The 25,598-nt window shown below is 33.1% G+C and overlaps 1 protein-coding gene across 1 annotated transcript in view; it reads right to left on the bottom strand.

Annotated features, from left to right (window-relative positions):
* Positions 1 to 4,961: 4,961 nt before the first annotated feature.
* LOC143238676 (sedoheptulokinase-like) overlaps positions 4,962 to 25,598 on the bottom strand; it is a 32,380-nt gene continuing 11,743 nt past the window's right edge. Inside the window, 3 exon segments of the mRNA XM_076479104.1 lie at positions 4,962 to 5,496; positions 5,612 to 5,823; positions 6,616 to 6,791. Of these exon segments, the coding sequence (XP_076335219.1) occupies positions 5,095 to 5,496; positions 5,612 to 5,823; positions 6,616 to 6,791 (790 nt within the window). The 3' untranslated portion in view covers positions 4,962 to 5,094.

Below are 25,598 nucleotides of genomic sequence, written 5' to 3'. Positions count from 1 at the left end.
AGTCTGTCCCGCTATTCAGAACGCGACCCTCAGAATGAGAGTTGAGCATTTTTACCCTCTGGCCATGTCGGGCCGGTTAAGAATATAAACTTTGATTAACATTTCTTCTTGTTTTATTAAGAAGAGGAAAGATGTTCTATTTGTTAAGAAGGAACTATGTATTCTAATGTAGGAATCCGAATGTAAATTGGTTCTGTTATATAAATACCTGTTAATCTAATAAACGTAAGATTAAAACACAGCAGTGTGCTGTACAGTACATAACAATTAATATGTCAGCTCAGTTCTAGAAAAGTTATTCAATATCAAAAGTGAGGTAATGTGTTTACTGATCTTAGCTAAATAGCTTAGACAAGCATATCACTAGTCTTGAAATTTCGATTAAAATGTCGTTTTTTGGAATTAAACCTGCACTAAGTTTGGAGTTTATATTGGTAAGTTTATTTGAAAAGTTAAGCTACAAGTAAAATGTAATTGTAGCAAACGTTTAATGAAGAATAAAATTCATTCATTATTGTTACGTTGATTAGATTTTGGAGTACATTTAACCATATTGCAATACACTGTACTGTACTTCATATAATTTTACTAACTACTAGCTTTTAACAAGAGAAAATGTATTCACTTTACATAATTTTTATTAATAGTTTCAATAAAAGGCCTCTTTAGCAGTAACGTATCAGAGACAAAAGATAAAAATGAAATGCTATTTTTAGAGACGTTTGATTTTGAATCCAAAATGGATAAATTAAAAGGAATGTGGAGGTAAAAAACATCTACAGTTAACAAGGTTTTTATCATAACTTTTACACTTAAATTTTAGTTTCAAACAACAACAAATTAAATGTTTATGGTTTAAACACCGAAAGTTGTTAGTGTTCGAAAGAAGTAGCCCTTAAATTTGTGAATGAAAAAAATCACGTAAACTGCAAATGTTTTTTCCTCGTTTCTCTTAATTTAGTATATTAACCCTATTTTAAAAGTCCATAGCGGTATGGACAAATTATGAAGAATTTAGACTTTTATCACAACATCTAAATGTATAAGAAGCAACTAACATAAAATACCCATGTTCCATTGCGGGATCCTCATAATTTACAGAGGCCTTAATTTACCAATAAGTCTTCTTTATAAGCCTCGCGTTTCTTTTACATAGAAACTCCAAGGAAAGAAAAGGTCTGCATCCGGAAATAAACCCCGTTAGGACACCATTTGTAGTACCTTTAATGTTGCCCATAGGGCCCAAAAAATGGACAAGGTACACAAAGTTCGACGCAATATTCAGGTTCAATGACCTACAAATCAGTTCTTGGATGTTCTGACACCTAGATGACCTTCTGGGTGCATTCTAGCCTTAAAGACTAAAAGTCAGGACAACCACGAGCAGTTTAGGTTCGATAGCCAAAGTGGTTCTGTTTGCCCTACTAGCTCAAAATCGTAGGAAAGGTTCGCAGATAAATACATTTGGAAACATGAATTGACATAGGATACGTCTCTTGCTGACTCAACGGTAAGCCTAAGGATTTCAAACGTTAAAATTGAATTTTGGTAATCACGGTTGACATAGAACAGATAGTCTATCACGCTTAATATCAAAAAAATATTAAAGAGTGCACCGAGTTTTGTTTGTCAAAAATAATCTCTAAACAAAATTTTAAATATTACATGAATTTATTTCTTAGCTTTGAACATCAACAGCTGAGTTTTGACAATGATACGTTGAGAATGAGTTCTACAAAAAATGTACTTTTCACCTGATCCTGCCTTATGACCATTAACTTAAAAGTATTAAACAGTCATATATGTGATGCTCCCAACGAGAGGAAAAATCCCGTTTTCAAAGGGCCCCTCCCAATCTTCCGTTTAAAATAAAAATGCGTGCCTGTGCGATTATTATCTCTTCCCCTTTGTATATAACCCTTATTTTACCCTATATATCCTTATGAATTTTCTACTTCTCCATCATATGTAGTGCTCACAATAATCAACAAACATCACAGCAATTAGTGATTACATTACTGCAAAATGTGTCATCAATCACGAGCACATCTTATGCCAATATAATCGATTTGCTTTTCAACTAAATGAGGTGATGATAAGACGAGACACTTATGAGATAGATTACATTGTGATATGTAGGTTGACTTGATAGGTGATAGATGTTATTATATTGTGATATGTATGTTGACATGCAATAGATGTTATTATATTGTGATATGTATGTTGACATGCGATAGATGTCATTATATTGTGATATGTATGTTGACATGCGATAGATGTTATTATATTGTGATATGTATGTTGACATGCAATAGATGTTATTATATTGTGATATGTGTTGTTGACATACGATAGATGTCATTATATTGTGATATATATGTTGACATGCGATAGATGTTATTATATTGTGATATGTATGTTGACATGTGATAGATGTTATTATATTGTGATATGTATGTTGACATGCGATAGATGTCATTATATTGTGATATGTATGTTGACATGCGATAGATGTTATTATATTGTGATATGTATGTTGACATGTGATAGATGTCATTATACTGTGATATGTATGTTGACATGTGATAGATGTTATTATATTGTGATATGTATGTTGACATGCGATAGATGTTATTATATTGTGATATCTATGTTGACATGCAATAGATGTTATTATATTGTGATATGTATGTTGACATGCGATAGATGTTATTATATTGTGATATGTATGTTGACATGCGATAGATGTTATTATATTGTGATATGTATGTTGACATGTGATAGATGTTATTATATTGTGATATGTATGTTGACATGCGATAGATGTTATTATATTGTGATATCTATGTTGACATGCAATAGATGTTATTATATTGTGATATGTATGTTGACATGTGATAGATGTTATTATATTGTGATATGTATGTTGACATGCAATAGATGTTATTATATTGTGATATGTATGTTGACATGCGATAGATGAAAATACATTTCATGCACTTTGTTTCTTTGTTTATATAAAAACAAAAGAAAAGAAACACCATTGAAGCAATACATGACTTAAGACTTTCTGAGATAACAGCAAAGTATACAAAACACCTCTAAATTATGGCATTTTGTGCCAAAAACATAACGATACAATGTTTACTTCCGCAAAGATGAAACCGGATTTTTCCAGAATGTCTATTGCTGTATGAACTTGAAAGAATATTTTGTTCAGAATGTTTATTTCTCCTGCATGAAGTTCAAACAAGATTTCGCTTAGTTTTTATTTCTGCTGAGTAAACTTAAAAGAGATATTGTAATGAAATGTTCATCGGTTGGTGAGGATGTAAAACAGGAGTTTTGTCACGTTGGATAATGTACTTCGTATTAAAGTTGGAAGGTAATGAGTGATTTAATAAAATAATACATTATCTTAACGTCTGTAAATAGTTAATTACATTACACCTTTTTAAAACATCATTACCACACACTCTGTAGGGTTTGCCATTTACTCGTGTTGATGAAAAGAAGAGAAATTCACAATTAATTGTTTTTGAATTTCGCACAAAGCTGCACGAGGGCTATCTGCGCTAGCCGTCCCTAATTTAGTAGTGTAAGACTAGAGGGAAGGCAACTAACCATCACCACCCACCGCCAACTCTTGGGCTACTCTTCTACCAACGAATAGTGGGAATGAACGTCACATTATAACGCCCCAACGGCTGAAAGGGCCAGCATGTTTAGTGCGTCTGGGATGCGAACCCGCGACCCTCAGATTACGAGTCGCATGCCTTAACACACTTGGCGATGCCGGGCCAATTCACAATTAAATAATTTATTAGATAATTCGATAAAGTTAATACTGCGTTGTCAAAAACCAGGTGCACAACAAAAGGCCTCACAAACTATTATTCAAAAACAACATATTTTTTAAATTCGTTTTCCTTTTAAGAGTTTATAAAGTTTTACACTTTATTTAATTTGTAGCATATAAACACTAATCAAATTTGTTGTGTTTTTCTTCGTGCAATGGGCTATCCGCATTCTGTCCACCGAAGGGAAACAAACTGTTTTCTATGCGCTGTCGGTCTGTAAACTTAACTGCTGACCTACCGAGGCCATGTAGCAGTGTATCGTTAACTATATGCATCCTTGGGTTAAATAATACTCGGAAATTTCTGAAGACTAGAAAAAAAAATTAAATACGAATAGTTTCAATAGCAATAGCAAACAGTACATAATTCAGTTTGTCCAAGACAACTTTATTATTACTATCTTCCGTTACCAGAATTCAAATTATCTTTTTAAAAGCTTAAGTTTATTTCCTTGTGTCTACTGAAGAAACGAAATTTTATTTGCAATTTTCGTAGGTAATCCAAACTGTAAACATTGTTTTGCTTAGTTTATATGTCCTAAAACGTACTGCACTTTAACTTTATTTCGCAAAAAACATGTACTAGGGCTGTCCGCACTACTCGTTCGTATATTTGAAGTGATAGGCTAACGAGGAAGCAGTTAATTGTCAGCACACACCACAAATATTTTAGGCTAACCAATTTAATAGCGAAATTTTATCTTCATGCTTGTAACACATTTATAGCCCCAAAGTGTAGAGCACAGTAATTTTTTTTTTTTTTGCGGCAAAGGGACTTAAACCATGTGTCCTTTTCAAGAAAAGCCCAGTCCCTAACAATAAATAATCTATGTTTTTGAATTTTTCGATATGACGACACTAAGAAAGTTTGGATTTAAATATACATATCAAACATGCTATGACAACTTCATCACAAAAATTAACGCATATAGCCAGTTGCAGTTTTTCCCGACAAATTAACCTAGTTTCTACTGTTTGTTCCTGATGATGATCCACCTATTGAAAGTGCACGGGTTATTAAAAGGTTATTTATTTATGTGTTTATTAATTGGCTTAGCTTGTTTTCTGAACATCATGAATGAGGCAATTGCATACTACACACTAAGGAGATTGAAGTCGTGTTTGATATAGCGACACCATGAGAATTATGTAAGGATCACCAATGAGAACCTGCTTTAGCAAACAAAATGTATGGTATATCTGTTAGATAATGTACCAACTTCTAAAAGTTAAATTTAATTTCTAGAATACTTAAGTACTGCCAGTGCTGCACCAGCAGCTGCATCATTTCCTGAACCATATATCACAGGCAGATCGAACTGTTTTTCTACTTCTTTCTGCAAAACAACGTTCTTACTCAGAGCCGTGCCACTTCCCACAATCCTTTGAATACCTGCTTCGTGTAACTTTTCTGGTGGCATCATAGAACGGATATTGGCCACAAGTCCTTTGCACAATGCTCGAGAAACATTCCCTATTGTAAGACATAAAGGATCAATATTAGTCACAGAAGCTCGTTGGTCCGGTAGATGGCGCTCTCCGTAGATTGTTGGTATTATGGTTAGATTTGATTCGGAGGCCTCTTCTTGAGCAGTCATTAGAATTTTCTCCCAGATTTTTGTTCAGGCACCCCAGACCTATGTTTAAAGAAAGAAATGCTGGTGAGAAGAAACATTTTAAATACAAACTAGATGGTTAATAAATTATTTCCCTCTGTAAATGCAAACAATATGGTGCATTTAAGTTTCTTACATATTTATAAATACCTAATTCATGTGTCCATTGTTGAAGCATTCGGACAAAAGCAGCAAAAACATTTCCACCATTCAGTGATGCTGCCACAGCCAAATAACGACCATTGAAGTATGGAAAATACTCGATAGATGACATCGGTTCACTGATCGATGGCGTAAAACCTTCCGGCATGATAAAGGATAACTGAGCTGATGTGCTAATGTTCAAAACTAAAGAGTAAGATAACAAAAAAAACAACAACTTGTATATGGAAATAAAAAACAAGGCTCCTAAATTATCTCTTTTCTCCTAAATATAAGGATTACATATGTTTAGGAATGTTACATATACTTAATTTCATTTCATGTAAAATAAAACAAAATTAGAAGGAAAGCTGTTTTAAAAACAGCAAATCAAGCCAAACAAAAATCAAAAACGCTGCATCAATCAAAAGAGTCCCCAGGGTACCGGATAAAAATGTGGGATATAAAATGTACCCTATGTTTAAGAGGTGACTAAAGGTACATTTTAAATCCCACATTATAGCCTGTACCTTGGAGATACGTTTGATTGGTGCAACGTCTTTTTATTTTTGTTAGAGCTTGTTTTTGTTTATAACAATATATATATTGTCGTAACAAAATAACTTGCAAAATTTCGCCCATATACATATTCAAAGTGTAGTTTAATACAATATTACTGTAGAGTCGTTTGTTAGTATCTCTGAATATCTATTTATTATACTGAAATTATAAATATTCCTAATCTTAATGATATAAATTGATGAAGATACCTTTCAGATTTACTTATCTTTAGTTAATTATAGTACTCTGCTAAATTAACTCTTTTGAAAAAACAAGGGAGAAATAAGAAATCTAAAAGGCATATGAGAGTGCTCGATTTTCCTTCTCAATGTGCCACAAAATTAATAGAAAAAGAGGCCTAAGTTATACTTTTTATATTTGTTAAAGTGTCATGTTCTAATGATAATGTAGTTATTATCTCTTCTTTAGATGCCTTACCAGCATCATGTTCTTCCATCATAGTGGACACCACAGAACACTGCATGTCTCCCACGGCTGCAAACACTGGAGTTCCCTGTGAAATTCCATACCAGTTACTGCAGGTATTGCCAGCTAGGGTACCTGGACTTACTACTTCCGGAAGGAAATGAAAAGGAAGCCCTGCATCTTTTAATCTGTAGACGATATAGTTACGAGACATAGTTACTACTTTTAATATAATTTAACAAAGTCACGTCACTTCTTATTGCACAAAGTATTTATTTGTTTTGATTGATTTGTGTCATTACAGAAATAATATTAACGCCTAAGAATTAGTTTTTGAAAAAAGTGTTGATAAATGCCAATCTAATAGTAAGTATAAGTTATCGTGTACGTCAAACTTTTATATGTAATATTGTATTAACTGATTAAATGCTTTTGTACCTATCTTCCCTCAGAAATATGCTTATACACCCACTTAACTTTGCAGCATCTAAAGTAACGAGGAACTTCCTAGAATCATGGTATCTGTTACTTAGCATCTTATCCCTCTAAATTATGTCACATGGTTTGTTTGCTTGTTTAAACGCGAACCTACACAACAGACTATCTGCGTTCTGTCCACTACAGGGAATCGAATCCTGGATTTTAGCGGTACAAGTCCGTCAATTTACTTCTGCCCCACTGAGGTCTTGTTAATTGGAAAATTGCTGTTTTATTAAAGGTGTTTGATTTATATACACTACCTCGAAACATTTCATAAGTTATAATTTCTTTCTCATCACTGTGTAGCAACACAAACACAAAACTGTAGCTTATCAGTATTGAAATAACTATTTTGTAAATAAACAGTCTCTCTACCTCTTTCTTATATTTGTTTTTAATAATGAACACAGAGGTAAATGAAGAATAATTTATGAGAACGTTTTGCTTCATAACTAGAAACTTGTATCACTATAAGCATCTAAACTACATAAAAAAGCTATTTTCATTTCAAATTAAACACGAGAGTTTAATTTGTGAAAAATAAATTTATTAACACAAACCTCACAAATCAACAAACTAGATACACAATGGGCTAGCTCTGCTGTGCTAATCAGTCATCACTGATACTGAAACCCGATATTTTGAGTTATAAGCCTTCAGACTTACTGCTGAGCCATTGGGAGCAATAAAAAGTGAGGTTGTGTTTGGAGATATTGTATTACGTTTGTCAGGCTGTTATGCTGCGTTTGGAGATATTGTATTACTTTTGTCAGGTTGTTATGTTGCGTTTGGAGATATACAATTACGTTTGTCTGTCTGTCGAGATTTTGTTGTTAAAAAACCTGTAAGGATCAGGTGCTTTTGACCTATTCTTCCATCCTATACATATTTGTTATTCACAGAGTAATTTTATTTACTACAAAAGGATCAGAACTAATTAGGTGCACTTGCTCTGATCCCTTTCAAGGCCATGCTCACGTAGGCAAGTAAAGCAACATAGATGTATAAAACAAACTTTCGCTTCGTTAAAACTAAACTAAACTAAACTAACGTGGCAGGGGTTCAGTTTAGAGAGAGAGAAATCAGAAGAGTTCTCTCTCCAACTGGGGTGTTCAGGAACTTTGTAGTTCCTCTTCGTCCCCTTTCGTGGATTGTTATTAAGATTAAGTGGTGTTTTTTTTTTATTTATTATTATTATTCGCTTCGTTTGGTTGCTATATAGCCCTTATACTTCACACAGTCCCAGTGGTGTTTGAGCATTTTACATATACTTGAAGTTGAGACCATTAAGACAAACAACGTACAATGTTTTCAAAATAACTTAGAATTATTTAAAAAAAAAAAACTTGATGGAACAAAATATTAAGTTCATTTATTTAAACACTTATTTTGTTTCCTATTACAGATAACGAATTCAATACACATATATCCTGTCCACTTTTGTTTGTACATACAACTTTAGTGAAATATTTTTTATGCGATATATATATATAATTTTGAATGTTTAAGTCGATACAGAAAACAATTCTAATTTTAGACTGTAAGTTACAAGAATTAAGTTAGATTAATATATGGATAACCACGGAGTTCACTATGCAAACAATGAAACAGTAACACTCAAGATGTTAATTTTACATGCTTAAAATAAGAAATTAATTAATCTTAACAAACAGTTTTGATATGCAGTTTATTAAACCAAAATTTGAGATGACATAAGATAAAAAACTGTTAATTTCCTCAAGAGATTAGACAAAGCTGAGCCTGGGTTCCCCTTGCTCGCTCTCCTAACACACATATACACAAATCCTACTCTCCTATGTTTGACTCACTCACAAAACATAGGCCTAATCTTGTTATTTGAAAACTCATGCCACATCTTAGCAGTAGGCTTATCCATAAGCAAGACTAGGCACAAAGTCTCTGCTGTGATGTATTAGGTTGAGGAATAATTCGTGAGCGTTTTTAAATAATTTCATTCAAGCATTACATGCACGACTATACAATACTTCAATGCATGAACACATTACACCCAAAACATTTATTATGATACTTTATTTCATGTAATACCTAGGTATATAGTATGCATTGTTTTAAACGAAATTGCAAGAAATTAAATGCGAAAAGCAGATGGTGTCGAAAATGCTCGAATTTGTCCACTTAACATTCCATTTAATGAACTGAAAATGTAAATATTGTAAACAATACAGTTTACAATAACAGTACTAATAGTTATTACAGATGATAGTTTATATACAAGAGTTTTACAAACTTACAGGCAATACCGAGTCTTATATCCAATCTAGAACTAAATATCTTATCAACGATCCAAGTCCACGACGAGCATATTATTGTAATTCCGAGTTGAAACTGTTGAACCTCGCTTCAGCTAACAACGTCTTTCTTGACTATACGACCGGTTAGAATTTCACTCCTTTCAGCAAAGATATTTAGTGTACTCATATAAATGACAACAAATGAAATAATTCACTGAAGTTGAACAACTTCTAATGTTCGAAATATATTACGTTCCTTGACAAATTCTGTAGTTTTCCAATTAAATATATATGTTAATCACAATGAATTAGGTTAGTCCCTAAGCCTATACCGACTGTAGCTGTCAAATAACATCTTCACTTCCTTTGAATAGTCGCATTTTTAAATCAGAATCGTGCGAGTCTGCAAAATGTTGGATAATATTCTCGCGTGCTTTTGTCTCGAGTATTGTTGGCTTTTAGATTTTCAAGAATTCCTACAAATTTCGAGAGCAGACGGGACTTGCGCATTATACAGTGAAGGGCATACGTTACAGGCAAAAAAGAAAACTACAGAAACAAACACAGATATAATAAATGTGGTAAATCTGTTACACATATCTGTGTGATTCCCTGTCTTATCCAGTACAAAAAACCTTGCAAGTAACATTTAGGAATATTTAGTGGGTAAACTTACGTTCTACATTTCACAATTCTGTCATAAAAGTTTATTTAATATACCTTCAGAAATATCTCACAACGAGTTCTGTCCTGACGTCTATATCATGTGATAACTGGACCGAAGCGAAGATTAACTGTACGACGGAAATTTTTATCCAATAATACACGTGCGATACATATACATACACACATATAATATATATAATGTATATTTATATGCATGCGATATGTGAGCTCATGATGAAGATTATAATTTTGAAACGCATTAACGGTACAAATAAAGTATAAGATACGATTTATTTTTATTTTCATTTACGTTGTTACAATGATTATGTTAATTCTACTTAATTCGTCAATATCTGTGTTATTCTTAACATGTTAATATCATAGCTTTTATAAGAAACAAAATTCGTCTTTCTGCATTACGAGACATTTCACTTTCTGTATTCTACATTTTAGATCTAAAATAAAAAAATAAAATAATAATGCTACAGTATTTCAAGGTAACTGTTTTCTGTAACAGTTACTTCTATATAAAAAACAGCAGTATGGGTAACTGCTGCCAAGACATTTACTTTCGGACTGTTTCTCACATGTTCACAGAACATTGCATGCGACAGTTATGTTTAAAGCCTCCTTTGACATGAAAAACTGCTTCATCAGAGAAAACGTAGCCAAAAATCCATTGTTGGCTTCCAAATTTTATACGATCCTCATTGAATAGTCGTAAAATCTTGGTCGATCTTTTAGCAACGAAACTTGCAATATTAAATTTTGTACAGAAACAGCTTCAGTCGACTATTCCTGATTCATCTGGGCATTAGAATCTCGTTCTGAGTTAACAGTTGCCCTGACTATAATCTCCCAGCATCCTCCTTGTGTACGCCGGTTCCTGTTGTCTTAAGCTGACGAAAACATTTGTAACTAGCCTTACATTTAGATGGATTTGGTTCGAATTCCTGGTGTACTTGTGCAGAGGACTTGAATTTGTCCATCTACCATATACATTCTACTTTCTCCTTGATGGTCGCCATTTTGCTTTGCCCACCACGGGTATCGAAACCCGTTCTAGCAGTGTGAGTACACAGACATACCGCTGTGCCACTAGGGGCTTGTTATTAAATTCTTTAATCAGCTCTATGCACTAATTAATCTTCATAATTCAGAAATACACCTGTCATAGTTAAAATATACACAAATAAAATATTTTTTCTTAATACATTTCTTATTTAAATATCCTATTTTTATTTTGAACTAATACTTTTCGAATTGGTAGCTTGTATTCTTCATGATGTCCCACTATAGATCACATATTTTTACGATTACTATTTAAATAATTCAAAAATATTTAAACATTTCTTTCTTTAAAGACAATAAAAGTGTCATATACGTATTTTTATTAACAAATAGATTTAAATTCTTCAGAACACCCATCCAATCAGCACTTTTCTCAGAACATATGCATATCAATAAGAATAGATTAGCCAACACTAGTGTTCATCCAGCTCGCACAGCAACTCCATCTGCTTGATTACATATATTTTATTTAAATTAACACAAACTGTGATTGTTTTGTATCTAAATCCAATAACGTTCCGCTTACTCCTTTGATTATATATTTTGCTTATTATAAACTACATGAAATACTATATATCTAGTGTCTCGTACAAAAATTAGCACAGTAAATACTATTTCCGAAACTTAAGCATAATGTTTCTTTCTCAAAGCAAAAACTGTCTGGAACAGTAAATTCATTAATACTTGATAGCTTAATATATAATACAAAAAAGAAACACGTGCCAATTCACGATTATAAGTACCAATACTTAATACAATATTAACTTCAGTTGAGATTTGAGATTTTGTGAACATTCTAGGCCACAGTATTTTTTTTTAAATTCATTCTTCTAAAGTTAAAAGTCAAAAGACTCTTTATATCATATTATACATGCTAGGAAACCTAAACTTATTATAATTAAATAATGAAAAATAAAAAGTATACCCTATATCGACCATCAACTTCTCAACTCACCATCAATGCAAGCTATCAAACTCATGCACAATACCCTATACAAAACTGAAATAAAATGGCGATTTTTATTGAGTAAATAACAGTGGAACGAAAGTAGTCTGAGCTCATTTACAGTACGTGATGTATGTTAAAGTAGAGCATGATTTGTTTATATTGTTCTTGGATATGCTATTGTTCTGTAAATAAACAATAATGTTCCACTATCCATCGCTTACAGATATTCACTTGGCGAGCAGATGTGGTCAAGCTGATTACAGTTTCTTATCGTTTCGGAAAATTCGCGAAAAATACACCTAAAGCGGTGTATTTCATCTTATTTAAATAGATCAAAAGAACAATTTTCAAACCTCTAACCATACATTGTCCACAAGCAATTTATGTTACGGATATTAAGATGGTAAGCCTGCGTGATACATTTCGACTTTAAGTGCTCAAAATCATTACCACTGCTATCATTTGAGATTTTGTGAATTTGCTATCATTTGAGATTTCAATGTTTAACTGGTTCACTACAAAATGCGAGTATTTAGAAGAAATGATATTTGCATATTGAATGTTTGTACGTTTTTATAGCAAAGTCACATTGAGCTATCTGCGTGTCCACCGAGGGAAATCGACCTCTCATTTTAACTTTATAAATTCGTAAGCTTACTGCTGTCCCACTGGAGGGACCGTATATTGAAATTCAAGTTGCTCAAGTGTCACGTAAAGTGAATACGCAGCTCTCTATTAGCCGAGCAAAGTTACTGAAAAGAGATATTTGACCACTAGTTTGACCCAGACTTTGGAGTTCGATATTGCGACAAAAGGATGCAAACGATGGTCTTTTAAGTGTAAACTGTACAAAGCTCTATACGACAGTCAGATTTAGTAGTATGGCTAATCTCTTGGGAAAGAATTATAGAATCCTCGTAAGTCTTCATAAGGTCAGGCCTTCCAACTGCACGCCTAAACTATTTTCTACGACAACTAGCTTTTGGTTTTAGATATAGATAAATACAGCATGTTTAATTTATACCGTTTTCATTACGTGTATCTGATTGCTCACAATGTAAAGATATCTAGAAAATAAACTGAAGAAAAATGTTTCTTGCACTAAAATTAAAGGTATTGAATTTCAGTTGCAGAAGTGTTTTGTTTATTTGTTGTAAAAATATAAAGCTTCACAATAGGCTACCTTTGCTTTGCCTATAACAGGTAGCGTAACCCGAGTTTTATTTAACATTATAAACCCTCATGACTGAAGCTGAGCCACCGAGGCCAAAATGCCGATGGCCCCCTAATGATAAAGCACGTTCCCTGATACCTTCTGGTTGGCCATACCTATCCTTGCATCATGTTCATTCCTACGCCTTAGATAGTACGTAAGTATTGTCACACTGTTTTCTTCTAAGTATCAAATGGGAGAAGGTAAGTGACTTAATATTTGCCGATATTCCTAATAAAGTAGTTCCATTGTATGCACCATCCAATTCGCGTAATGAAGTATTGGCATCCAAGACTGAATTTGTAGAAAGTTTGGACGAGATAACAACGCTTGTACACGGACAGTGGTATTGCGTGTCTCGTAAAATAGCAGTTCTCGTAAAAACCAGCATCACGATATCAATGAAATCAATACTCCTGCTTTGACAAAGATTAGAGGCACTGAAAAAATTCTCTCATAAAAGAAAATGCAAAACGAGAAAGTAGAATATAGTGAAAATTTGTTGAAAATGTTTGGAATTGTGAAGAATTAGCCTTTAAGTAGATCTTCAAATCAGAAACAAAGAGGGTCACAACGTATAATAAAAAACTCTTGAACCCAGCGAATCTGCTTGTTCTCCGGCTGGATTATCCTTTACCATTTGCCAGAATTTTCTGACGCAAGATGGGACTTGCAAGAGTTGTAATTTCCTTTCTGCAAAGTTAAAAAGTTTCAAAGAAAGAAATTGCAGTTTTGTTGTAATAACTGATTAGATGACAGTAAGGTTGTTTATATATTTGACACCAGTTGTTATATAATAATAGAATAACAACAATAACCTAACGGCTGCAGATGTTGCAGTGATGCAATATGGTGTCATCACCACTAGCAGACGGAAACAAACTGTTGCTTATAATTTTACTAATTAATTTTTTGTGAGTCTGATACTACTTAATAGGAAAATAATTTACGAAAATAGCTAATGAAGTTGATTTGACTGTTGTAACTATAATAGAAGACAAGGGCTCTGGAAACAGCGATATGGAAAGTTTAGCATAACAGCTGGTAAACACTGCATAATTTTTAAATTCTATAGCCCTTACAGTTTATGTCAACAGTAGGTATTCGTTTCAGCGGATGTCCCCTTTATTGCCAAAAATATTTGAAATCATCTCAATTTCCCCCGCCATCGAGTATACTCGTCCTTTTAATTGTGGGAGCATTACAATGTGACGGTCAATCCCACTATTCACTGGTAAAAGAGCAGCTCAAAAGTTGTCGGTGAGTGGTATTGACTAGCTGCTTTCTCTTTAGCCTTTAACTGTTAAATTGAGGACTGCTAACGTAGATAGCCCTCATGTAGCCTTACACGAAATTAAACACAAATATTTAGTTTGTGGTCAAAAACTGTAAAAAAAAATAAATGATTTACCATCTTCTAAAATATGGGTTAGACCAGTAAAACACTAGTGTTATTCCAATCAGAACGAGGACTGACATCACATTTCTGCCGTCAAAGCTGAAAGCTTTGTCATATTTTACAAAATAAAAGTCGAGTTTGCAACGAATATTTTATGTCGTTTAACATCATTTAATCTGAGCTTCATAGTTCAACAACAAAAATATGTAAGAAGTCCTAACTACTATATAGTTTTTGGACCAAATCAAAGAGTAATTTGATCTTAGGAGATCTATATAATTAGTATATAGGGCAGAATTGTCTTACACTTCACAAGTATGAGTCATAGTTGTGAAAGGTTCTGTTCAGTTGTTTTAAATTTTTAAGATAGGAGAAGAAGTCTGGAAATAAATAGATAAATAAAATACAATGTTTCATAGTTCTACAATTAAAAGGTTCTTATTTAAAGGTGTCAACAGTTTCTACTTACAAAAACAGCACGTCTCAACACCTTCTACTCCGTATCAAAACCTATTTACACTATGTTTCTCTGCACATATACATTTTGTTAGACGTGTTTTACGTCTATATGTTTTTTACATAATAATAAAATATTTAACATCTTATGTCAACAGAATGACTTGATGGCCCTCTATCTTCTTTTAATATTTCATTATTTTTAATATTACTATTTTCAACGGTTCTCGGTAGAAAGAGTTTGTTTGTAATCACGAAGCATCCAATGGGCTATTTGTGCTGTGCCCACTGTGTCGAAACCCGGAATTTAGCATTATTCGCTGTTAGACTTACTTCTGAGCCATTGGGACAGATTTTAAAAGAATTTTAACAAAACATAAGTTACAGCATTTAATAAATTTCGCAATGGTTCAATGTTATTTAAAAGTGCTACGTTGGAATATATTTAATGAAAACAACATTAAGTTTACCATATAAACCAGTATTGTAAGATTAGTTATTTAATGTAAATAAAACTCGTGTTTAGAAAGTAGAATGTCAACGTGGTTATATTTATATTGGTCTCAATAACATGAATTCAAAATACATATTGTGTGTTTGTGTGTTTTCTTATAGCAAAGCGACATGGGGTTATCTGGCTTAGCAGCCCACCGAGGGGAATCGAACCCCTGATTTTAGCGTTGTAAATCCGTAGACATACCGCTGTACTAGCGGGGGGCAAAATACATCTTAAAGAAACATAAAGAGAACGTAAGAAATAACAGAAATGTACAAACAACACAAAACAATTTTATGAGGTAAAAATATAATATTAAATAAAGCACATAATATTACATTTTAGACATTCAAAAACCAATGGAAATAAAATTTAAAAAAAGAAACAAGAAGTATTAATTTAATATCATTCCATTGTATATGACATGGCATACTGTAATCCAGTTGGACATTGAATCACGCAAACAATGAAACGTAATACCACAGTACTTACAAAAAGTGTAAATAATGAAAACAAACATCTCTAAGATAACTTCCAAAGACGACGTAGAAGGCATCGAAACGTAGTGGTTTTTTTTTTAAGTAAAAACTGTCAATGGCTTGAAGAAAGTTTTCAACTCAGTAAATATAAAACATTTTATCTGAATCATTTATTTGGTTTTAAACATTATATATGTGCCGATCATTCATACTTAAACTGAAAACCTGTTTAAACACTGTTGAACAACAGTCAGTAACTGTCTCATTTTTTCTAAAACACAAGCATTATGCTTTCGTTTAATATCTTGTTTTACTAAAGGCACTAGCAGTTTTTTTGTTGTTTTTTCTGTGGTATGAAGTTTGCGATGGTACATTTTCCCTTACAACAAGTTACACAGCTAACCAGTATCATACATTTACTAATAATTTTTCATTCAATTAATTAATTCATGTTGTTGTTGTTGTTGTTTTTATGTTTTTGCTTGTATGCTTATTTGTTTTCACACCTTGCAAAAAAAAAGTGTCCATCTTAAAAATCAGTTTGTACTGGACATGATCATACGCTCACTTTAAAGTCAATGGAAGGAATACCACAATATTTTAACACAAAATAAAGGTTTGGAACTGACCAGAGCCTGATTATTAAAGATGAACAATTGCTATACATTTCAATTTAATACTTAAATGTTTATATGCCCGTGGAAGCACTGCAACTTTAATTCAACATTTACGTTTTTAGTATCAGCTAGCCTAGACGAATGACTGAACATACACGATAATAGGCACCCTACACTATTCTGCCTTTTATATCTACATGTGTTTGCCTATATTACCTGTTTTAATTTCACACTTCGAGTTTTATGAGTTTGTAATCACAAGCTTTCAGCTGCATTTCTTTGGTAGTTACCTACCTATGAGAAACATTGAAGATAAGTGCTTTTACCGGCAGGCTTGGCCATGCCGGGCCAAACATGCTCGCCCTTTCAGCCGTGGGGCCGTTATAAACTTTTGGTCAATCCCACTATTCGTTGGTAAAAGATTTGCCCAAGAGTTGGCGGTGGGTGGTGATGACTAGCTGCCTTCCCTCTAGTTTTACATGGCTAAATTAGGGATGGCTAGCGCAAATAGCCCTCGTGCAGCTTTGCGCAAAATTCAGAAAACAAACAAACAGTTCTACAGTTATATAATATATTACGGATATAAGTATAATAAGCTATTGATATTTCAGAGTGCAGCATATGAGGGAGTTTAAATGCCAATGTTTTCCTGTGTTCTCCTTTGATCCAAATCCAATAATCCAACTGAAGAAAAAGGGGGAACACCATTCCGTCTTTTAAAATAAACATTACGTTTACAGAGTGAGATTTCACTACCTGCCTTGGTGTAGAGTTACAGTTATCCTTCCTGTGTGAACCGTTACCTTCATCAACGGTTGGTATAACTTGTTCTTAGTTTGTTCTTAATGTTTGCTTTATGCAAAGTTATTGTTAAATCTTGACTTTTAATCTAATTAATGATTGATCAATGAGATAATTAATTCATCATGCATCCATGAATAAATAAGAGCAACATGCTATTACCCACTTTCTTTATATTTATGAACTTCCTCTTAAGAGGTAGTTACAGCGTAAGCCCCTCCTCCTATACCCATTCAAATTGTAATTTTTCAGGAGAACACAATACAGAAAAATCCTTTGTTGTAAAAGAATTAGGTGGTAACTTAACAGAAGCATCAACATACACTGCTGGCCAAAATCTTAAGGCCAAAAAACATAAAGAAAAAATATGCATCTTGCGTTGTTAGACTCAACCATATCTTTGCATAGAGCTTCGAAAGATGAAAATAAGAAAATAAAAAATAAAAAAAAAACCTTTTAACATTTAATAGGGAAAATATGAACACTATGAAGTTAGCCAAAATACTAGCTGGTCTAAAGTTTAAGACCATACTGAAATGAAACGTTAATTTGTAAACACGTAACGAAATTTAGTCCTTTGTGTTCAAGCAATAGCGTTGTCAACATCTCCCACTAACATCTCCTGTGTTACATTGGGTAAAAACATGGCAAAGGCTAAAAAGTTGACAGAGTTCGAACGTGGGAAAATTGTCGAGCCGCAAAAGCAAGGTCTCTCTCAACGTGCCATTGCTGATGAGATTGGGCGAAGTAAAACTGCTGTTGCAAATTTCTTAAAAGACCCTGAGGAATACGGAACGAGAATTTCAAGTGGTCGACCCAAGAAAATTTCGCCGGCGTTGAGGACGATTCGACGGGTTGTCCGGCAAGACACCAGCCGATCGTCGAACCAGATTAAGGCAGAATGCAGATCAAGAACAATAAGACGGCATCTACGAGAGAAAGGCTTTAAAAAACCGCCTCCTTCCACGCCACGAAACAGCTCTGTTAAACTTTGCTGAGAAGCACCAAACATGGGAGGTAGAAAAGTGGAAGAAGGTTTTGTTCTCTGATGAAAAACAATTTAACCTGGATGGTTCAGATGGCTTCCAAAGTTACTGGCACAATAAGGATATTCCACCATAAACATTTTCTATACGACACAGTGGAGGAGGTTCCATCATGATCTGGGGTGCTTTCTCCTTCCATGGAACAATGGAGCTTCAGCTTATACAGGGGCGTCAAACAGCAGCTGGCATGTTGGAGAGAGCATCCTTATTGACTGAAGACCCTCGCCTGTGTGGAAATGACTGGATCTTTCAGCAGGACAATGCTGCAATCCATAATGCCCGCAGAACAAAGAACTTTTTTCATGGCGAATAACGTGATTCTTTTGGACCATCCAGCGTGTTCGCCCGAACTGAACTCCATTGAAAATGTTTGGGGGTGGATGGCAAGGGAAGTCTATAGAAATGGACGTCAATTCCAAACAGTGCATGATCTTCGTGAAGCCATCTTCACCACTTGGAATCACATTCCAGCCAACCTTCTACAAACGCTTATATCGACCATGCTAAAGTGAATGTTTGAAGTTATTCTCTATGACGGCCGTGCAACTCACTACTTAGGCCTCTTGTTGGGCATTTCGTACCCTGTTTAAGACTTCTTTTTGGTATGGTCTTAAACTTTTGACCAGCTAATATTTAGGCTAATTTCATAGTGTTCACATTTTCCCCTATTAAACACTAAAACGTTTTTTTTTATTTTCTCTTTTCTTATTTTCATCTTTCGAAGCTCTACTCAAATAAGTGGTTGAGTCTAACAACGCAAAATGCATATTTTTTCTTTATGTTCATTGGCCTTAATATTATGGCTAGCAGTATATATACATATTAGTCAAAATGGGATGTTTTGAGAGTTCGCAAAATTATTTATAGTGTGATGAATTAAATATTCAAGAATTGAGAAAAACTAGTACCACACAGTCTTGGATAGAAAAGTATGTTTCTGAATTTACTTCGATTGTTTGTGATGTTAATCTTTAAAAAAAAAATTGTCGTTAACAGTTGTTTTCGGTGTTAGTTTATCCTTGGTCTAAAAGAAAAGGTTTTTGTCAAACCACCCTTGACGATCAAGTAAACGAATCGAATTATGCAAAAAATGTCTAGCAAGTATAACAAATGTAGCAGAAACCACATTTAACCAAAGGAGATGAGATATAAATTATCACCCTCAATATATTTTAATATGACGTTTAATAAATGATGATATAAAAAGCGTTTCGATTGTGGTTTATGTTGCTGTAAACCCAGTTGTCGAGTTAACTCAAGCTCTGATGTCGCAAGATAGGTTTCGTCTGCAGTTCAGTGTAACACGCAGATTTCCTGGTATGTAAAGTAATACAATCAATCATAAACAGTTAATGTTCGCAAGCCTCGGCGTTATAAACCACGAGACTGGATTTACTTCAAATACAAAATATCATCTTATCAAATTGCTACGATCTCTAATGTTAGTTTATATTACAGTTAAGAAGCCTTTTAAACACTTTACCAACTTTTTAGCACTAAAAACAGCAATGTAAACTTTAAGTTTACCTATACTGAAATATCTTTTAAGCAGGAAGTTTACAAATGTTTAAAAATAAAACTCAGCGAGCTCAAGTGTTGTTTCTAAAGGTCGTCAGTATTGTTAGTTGTTTTAAATATTCACTCTTCTAGTAACTGTCTCCCACATTACTGAACTAAGAGTTATATTTTCAACAATGTAATAAGTATTAAACTAATTGCCACCTGGCGTAGCCCTGAGATCGAAACTTCTTTAGTTTTCATCTTTGGCGACATCTTTGGCCGCTCTTCTAATTTCTCAACTGGTCAACACTATCTGCCACTCCTTACCCTTTCTGTTGGTTCTATCTGCGTTGTCAAACTAGACAAGTAACATATTTATTTGCAAGATTTTTTCTTTTTTATTATCGTTGTTTCATTTTGGCGGGAGTAATTATAAATTTTCTTTCTGCACTTTTTTGTGAAATGAACAACGTGGAACGTTTGACTATAGTATATGATAAACTAAGATGTTCTGGACTTTCTTGATGACAAGAAACCCACTTGAAGTAAAAAATGTATCTCAGAGCAGCTGGTTAACCTGAAGATGACCTAGGAAAGTCGAAACGTTGTTCTCTGTTTTATTAGTAAAACTGTCAATACCCATACCAGCTGTTCTGAGATAAATTATAAGTTTAATTTAGAAGTTATTAAATATCGATTTGTATCAAATTTATAATATTTGCCAACAAGAGAGATAAACACAATTTTCTTTCTTAACATAAATATATTTTAACATACAAACAACAATACAATTTACAATAACGGTTATCACAAACAGTTATTAATAATATTGGCTTATATACAAGTTTTATTTTACAAAGTCACAAACTAAATTGAATCTTCTATCTGATCTAGAACTGAATATTTCATCGACGTTCCAGGTCCACGACGAACAAATTAACCCTGAGTTCATATTGAGTTCTATAGTCCAAAGTGTCAGGGCGCTTATATCGGTTCCACAATAATTCTATGAAGCGTATAAAAAGACCATAGTAGTCAGAGGACTTGTTACGTTCATATGTTGCTGTCTCAAAGCATATTCAAGATTACTCTAAATGCAAAGAATATATTACTAATAATAAAAAAAGACTATTGTGGTGTATAAGAAGCCAGTTTTAAGTAACCACCAAAATGCCATAGAACGTGTGTTAATAATTTAAGGTATTTTGAAAGCTATAAAAGATTAGCCAAGTAAGACACGTGCTTCTTATGTTTTTAGTTTAATATATTTCAAATTAATGTAATAAATTTAATATAATTTCTTTTAGAAGTTATGTTTTAATGCAAAGCTACACACTGAGCTATCTGCGCTCTGTTCACTACAGATAACTGAATCCCAGATTTTAACATCGTATAAGAACTTGCTGCTGACTTACTGGACGATGTCTTAAAGATATTAAGTATTTTCCTCAACAGTAGTCAGGCTTAAAACTGTTATTCCATTTCACCACCTTCCCAGACGTTGATATCTTAAAAGTTAAACAAAAGCTCCACTATTTCAATTTAACTATGTGCTTGGCACCATACAGTAGGCCTAGGTTTACTAGTTACCATCCGAGCGACACTTATGCAACAGAACAGAAAAACTATGTCTAGTGTTATATTAATAATTTAGTATAGCATCATATAGTATAAATAAATATATCAGAGATGATTACTATATTCTCAAATAAACCTAAAATTAATTAAAATATTCTAATAAATTACGAAAAATATTAGGTCGTCCTTAAAGTTTAATGAACGAAATAATTCCAGCTATAAACTGTATTACTAAATAATATTCATTTATGTTAAAAAATTGTGATAATAATCTTGTTAGCAAGTTTAACATATTTACAAAATTTAGGCCCATTGTCTTACAACACTTCGGCTGTTTTAGTTGTTCAAAATAGTACCTTTAATAATAGCAACTTTTCTAACTATTTTGATAATCTATTAATAGCAGTAGGTGTCAGTGAAGCATACAAATCTTTCGAACTGAACAGAACAAATTCTAATTAAACAATTATTTTACAAAAGATAGCCATGAAACTTTGTTATCAATTTAAAGATAAAATCTGGTGAGATAGGTATTCGATCCTTATAGGTCTTATAATCGTGCAAATAAACAAAACAACCACAAAATATAATACATAGATCATAAGAACAAAAAAAAAATCCAGTAAACATAAGACCTTAGAAAGAGAATAACATCATTTAATCTTATGGCGCTGTACAACACCAAATAAAACATGATCTGTTGTTCGGTAGTTTGTCTCATATTACAAGGAGGCTAGTAACAAGTTTTGTCACATTTTTCTTTACTAGTTATATGCAGCTTTCTCGTAAGAAGAGGATAATAGCGTTTCAACCTTCACTATGCGTGTATCACGCACTGCAGACGAGGCCTATCGCTCGATATGTTAAATCGTTAAGTCTGTGAGCTTACGACACACAAATCCTCAGTCGAAACGTTATTTATATCACTATGTCATATGAGACATCGAATATTATAGTTTATAACAGCTACACTAAATAATTGTTTATTGATTAGTAGCTTGTGCCGTACTACATAAAAATAATTCTTATAACAACTTACACCTTATCATTTACTACAATTTTTATCTTATTTGTTATTATTTTATATAATTCGGTACGTTTACTTGAGCTCCAAGAGAAGAGAGGGTGCAGAAATACCATTTTAAAGATGATGAACTGGTAAAACTAACACCACAAATAACTGTCAATTAAGAGTGGATTTTGTTTTTTACGTTTACATTAACATCACAAATAACCAGTAAGTAAATTTTAATTAATAGGACTGCGATGCCCGTCATGACAGTCTTGGATTTAGAATTATTTACAGTACAGCTACTTTAGCGATCATTGTGAAACACTTACTTTTGACTAATATGTATAGATATCTGTCAAATTAACCAATTAATTATTTTATCGTAAGGTATATTCTGCAGTTCGGTGGACTCAACAGATAGCCCGATGTGGCTCTGCTGTAAGAAAACATACACACATACATACATACACATTCTGTAGTATGTTCTGCTATGGACTACATATTCTTGAGAAGTGGAAGTACTCCACAGATATAAGGAAAGCAGGTAGTTTTGTGTGTATGTGTGTGTGTCTGTCTATGTTTTCTTATAGCAAAGCCACATCAGGCTCTCTGTCGAGTCCACCGAGAGGAATCGAACCGCTGATTTTAGCGTTGTAAATCCGTAGACTTACCGTTGTACCAGTGGGGAACTGGTAGTTTTTAATCTCATGTAAATGATAAATTTACGATAATAACTAGTTTTGAATTTTCCAATGGTGTGCCTGTTTGGACGAAACTGTCTATATAGCTAGTCTTGACATTGAGTCCTTATACTGAAATTTACCGCAAAATGAAGCAACTGAGTCAAGTACTAATTTCATTTTTAAAACTTCTGATGTTGTTAGTGGTATAACTAAACCTTTTTTTAAATAAAATTATCATAATTTGTAACCAAAATGAGTCAATTTTTTAAATGGTCGTCATTACGAACAACTTGACTGGATGTCTATGGGTTCAAATGTTGCAACACGTTTGGCTAATTTGTTTGAAGTTGTTCTAAAAAGTTTAAACCATTATACTATAGAATATACGTTGATCACATTTTGAAGTTTTTAAGAATAAATCTGATATTCAAGAATTTCAAAATTATATAAACAATGTGTCTTCTTACAGCAAAGTTACATCGAGTATGTGGTGAGTCCACCGAGGGGGAATTGAACCGGTGATTTTAGCGTTGTAAATCCCTAGACTTACCACTGTACCTACGGGGGAACTATATAAACACTCGACATAACATTATCAGATTTAAAGTTGAAAAACAAACACCTAATAGCTTACTTTTCTTAGATATCAAGATTGTTGTTAATTTAGATAGGTGTTTGAACTCTAAATGATGTTATAAGCTAACTTTTACAGGACAATATTTTCATGTTGATAGTATTTTACCTCTTGAATTTAAAACGAACTCATTTAACAGTTTAATTCATTGGGTTTATAACATAATTAGTTCGTTTTACTTCATTCCATGGAAAAATACGTAACATAAAGGTTATTTTGAAAACAAATAGTTTTTCCGTGCAATTAACTAATATTGTTTACAGGAATTATTTAAAAGCTTTGCACACTCCCAAAAATTAGCATACAGGTTGAAAACAAAGAAATAGTTCATTGCATTTTGCCATTTACTGATAATCATTCCATACAATTAAGAAAAAAATTAAAGCTATTCTGTTTAATAATATTTACTCACACATTAAGTTTATAATTGTATTCAAACGGATGTTACATTTAAGTAATTATTTTAAATTTACAGACAACCATTCCAATAATTCATCGTTCTTACGTCACTTATAAATTTACATATCCAAGGCGTAACCTTGGCTATGTAAGCACTACAAAATATTGTTTGAGATCACGTACTAAAGTGCATGCACAAAACACAGCATACAATTAATTGTCCACCCTTCGTCAATATTTACAGATCTGAGACAAAAACGTCACTCGAAAACGCTTTAAAACATCTTAGAGTGCAGAAAATGAAGAAATACTACACATGAAGGAAAATTTGTAGATACACAAAATTTGTCCGGAATTAAATTCAAGGAAAGTAGTAAACACCGCCCTTCTCTCATTCTAAATAAAAATACATCATGAATTTTATTAACTTGTTTATCAGTCACTATTTAGAGCGAAATCGAAATTTTGCAGCATATTTACACAAACATTATGTACAAACTAAACACAAAGTAATACTAATGGTTAATGAACACATGTCATACACTGTGGGGAGAATTAATACAGTTGTGAAGTTATACAAAAGCACTTCTACTAGGGTTTAGACACTCACATACGTCTCAGTTCTGACAAATGAGACGAAATAGGTGTTTATTTTGAGAATTGAAAAATGTTCTTAATTATTTCTCAAATCGAGCATTGGTTTGGAGCCGTACGGAAATATATTAAAAAATCAATATTTAATATCATTTACAGTGGTACCTCGGTTCTCGAACTTAATCCGTTCCAGAAGACTGTTCGAAAACCGAATCAATTTTTCCCATAAGAAATACTGTAAATTAAATTAATCCGTTACATACCTCCAAAAATTACGCATTATGAAGCATTTTAAGTAAAATAATGCTTATTTATACCTGTATAATAATACTTACATGGATAAAGTCAACCAAAAAACTATAAACACAATAAAAAAAACAATAAATGAAAATTTAACTGCACTTTACCTGTGCTGAGGAGAGCTGATGGTGTAAGTGAAAGGTGGTGAGGAACGTGGAGAGTAGGAGGGTTATTATTGTTTGGAAGGGGAGTCACCTTCCATAAAAACGTCAGGTAACTTTCCTTCTGGGGTTCTTTCTCTTTTCTGTCTCTTTGCACCGCTACAACCTGCTTGAGACTCACTGGACCTATTTCTCACTAAAAACTTGTCTAATGAGGTTTGTTTCTGCCTGCATTTTAAAATGTTTCT

Source organism: Tachypleus tridentatus, chromosome 13, assembly GCF_004210375.1.
Source record: "Tachypleus tridentatus isolate NWPU-2018 chromosome 13, ASM421037v1, whole genome shotgun sequence".
Lineage (NCBI taxonomy): Eukaryota > Metazoa > Arthropoda > Merostomata > Xiphosura > Limulidae > Tachypleus > Tachypleus tridentatus.
This window is presented reverse-complemented; position numbering and strand designations above follow the sequence as displayed.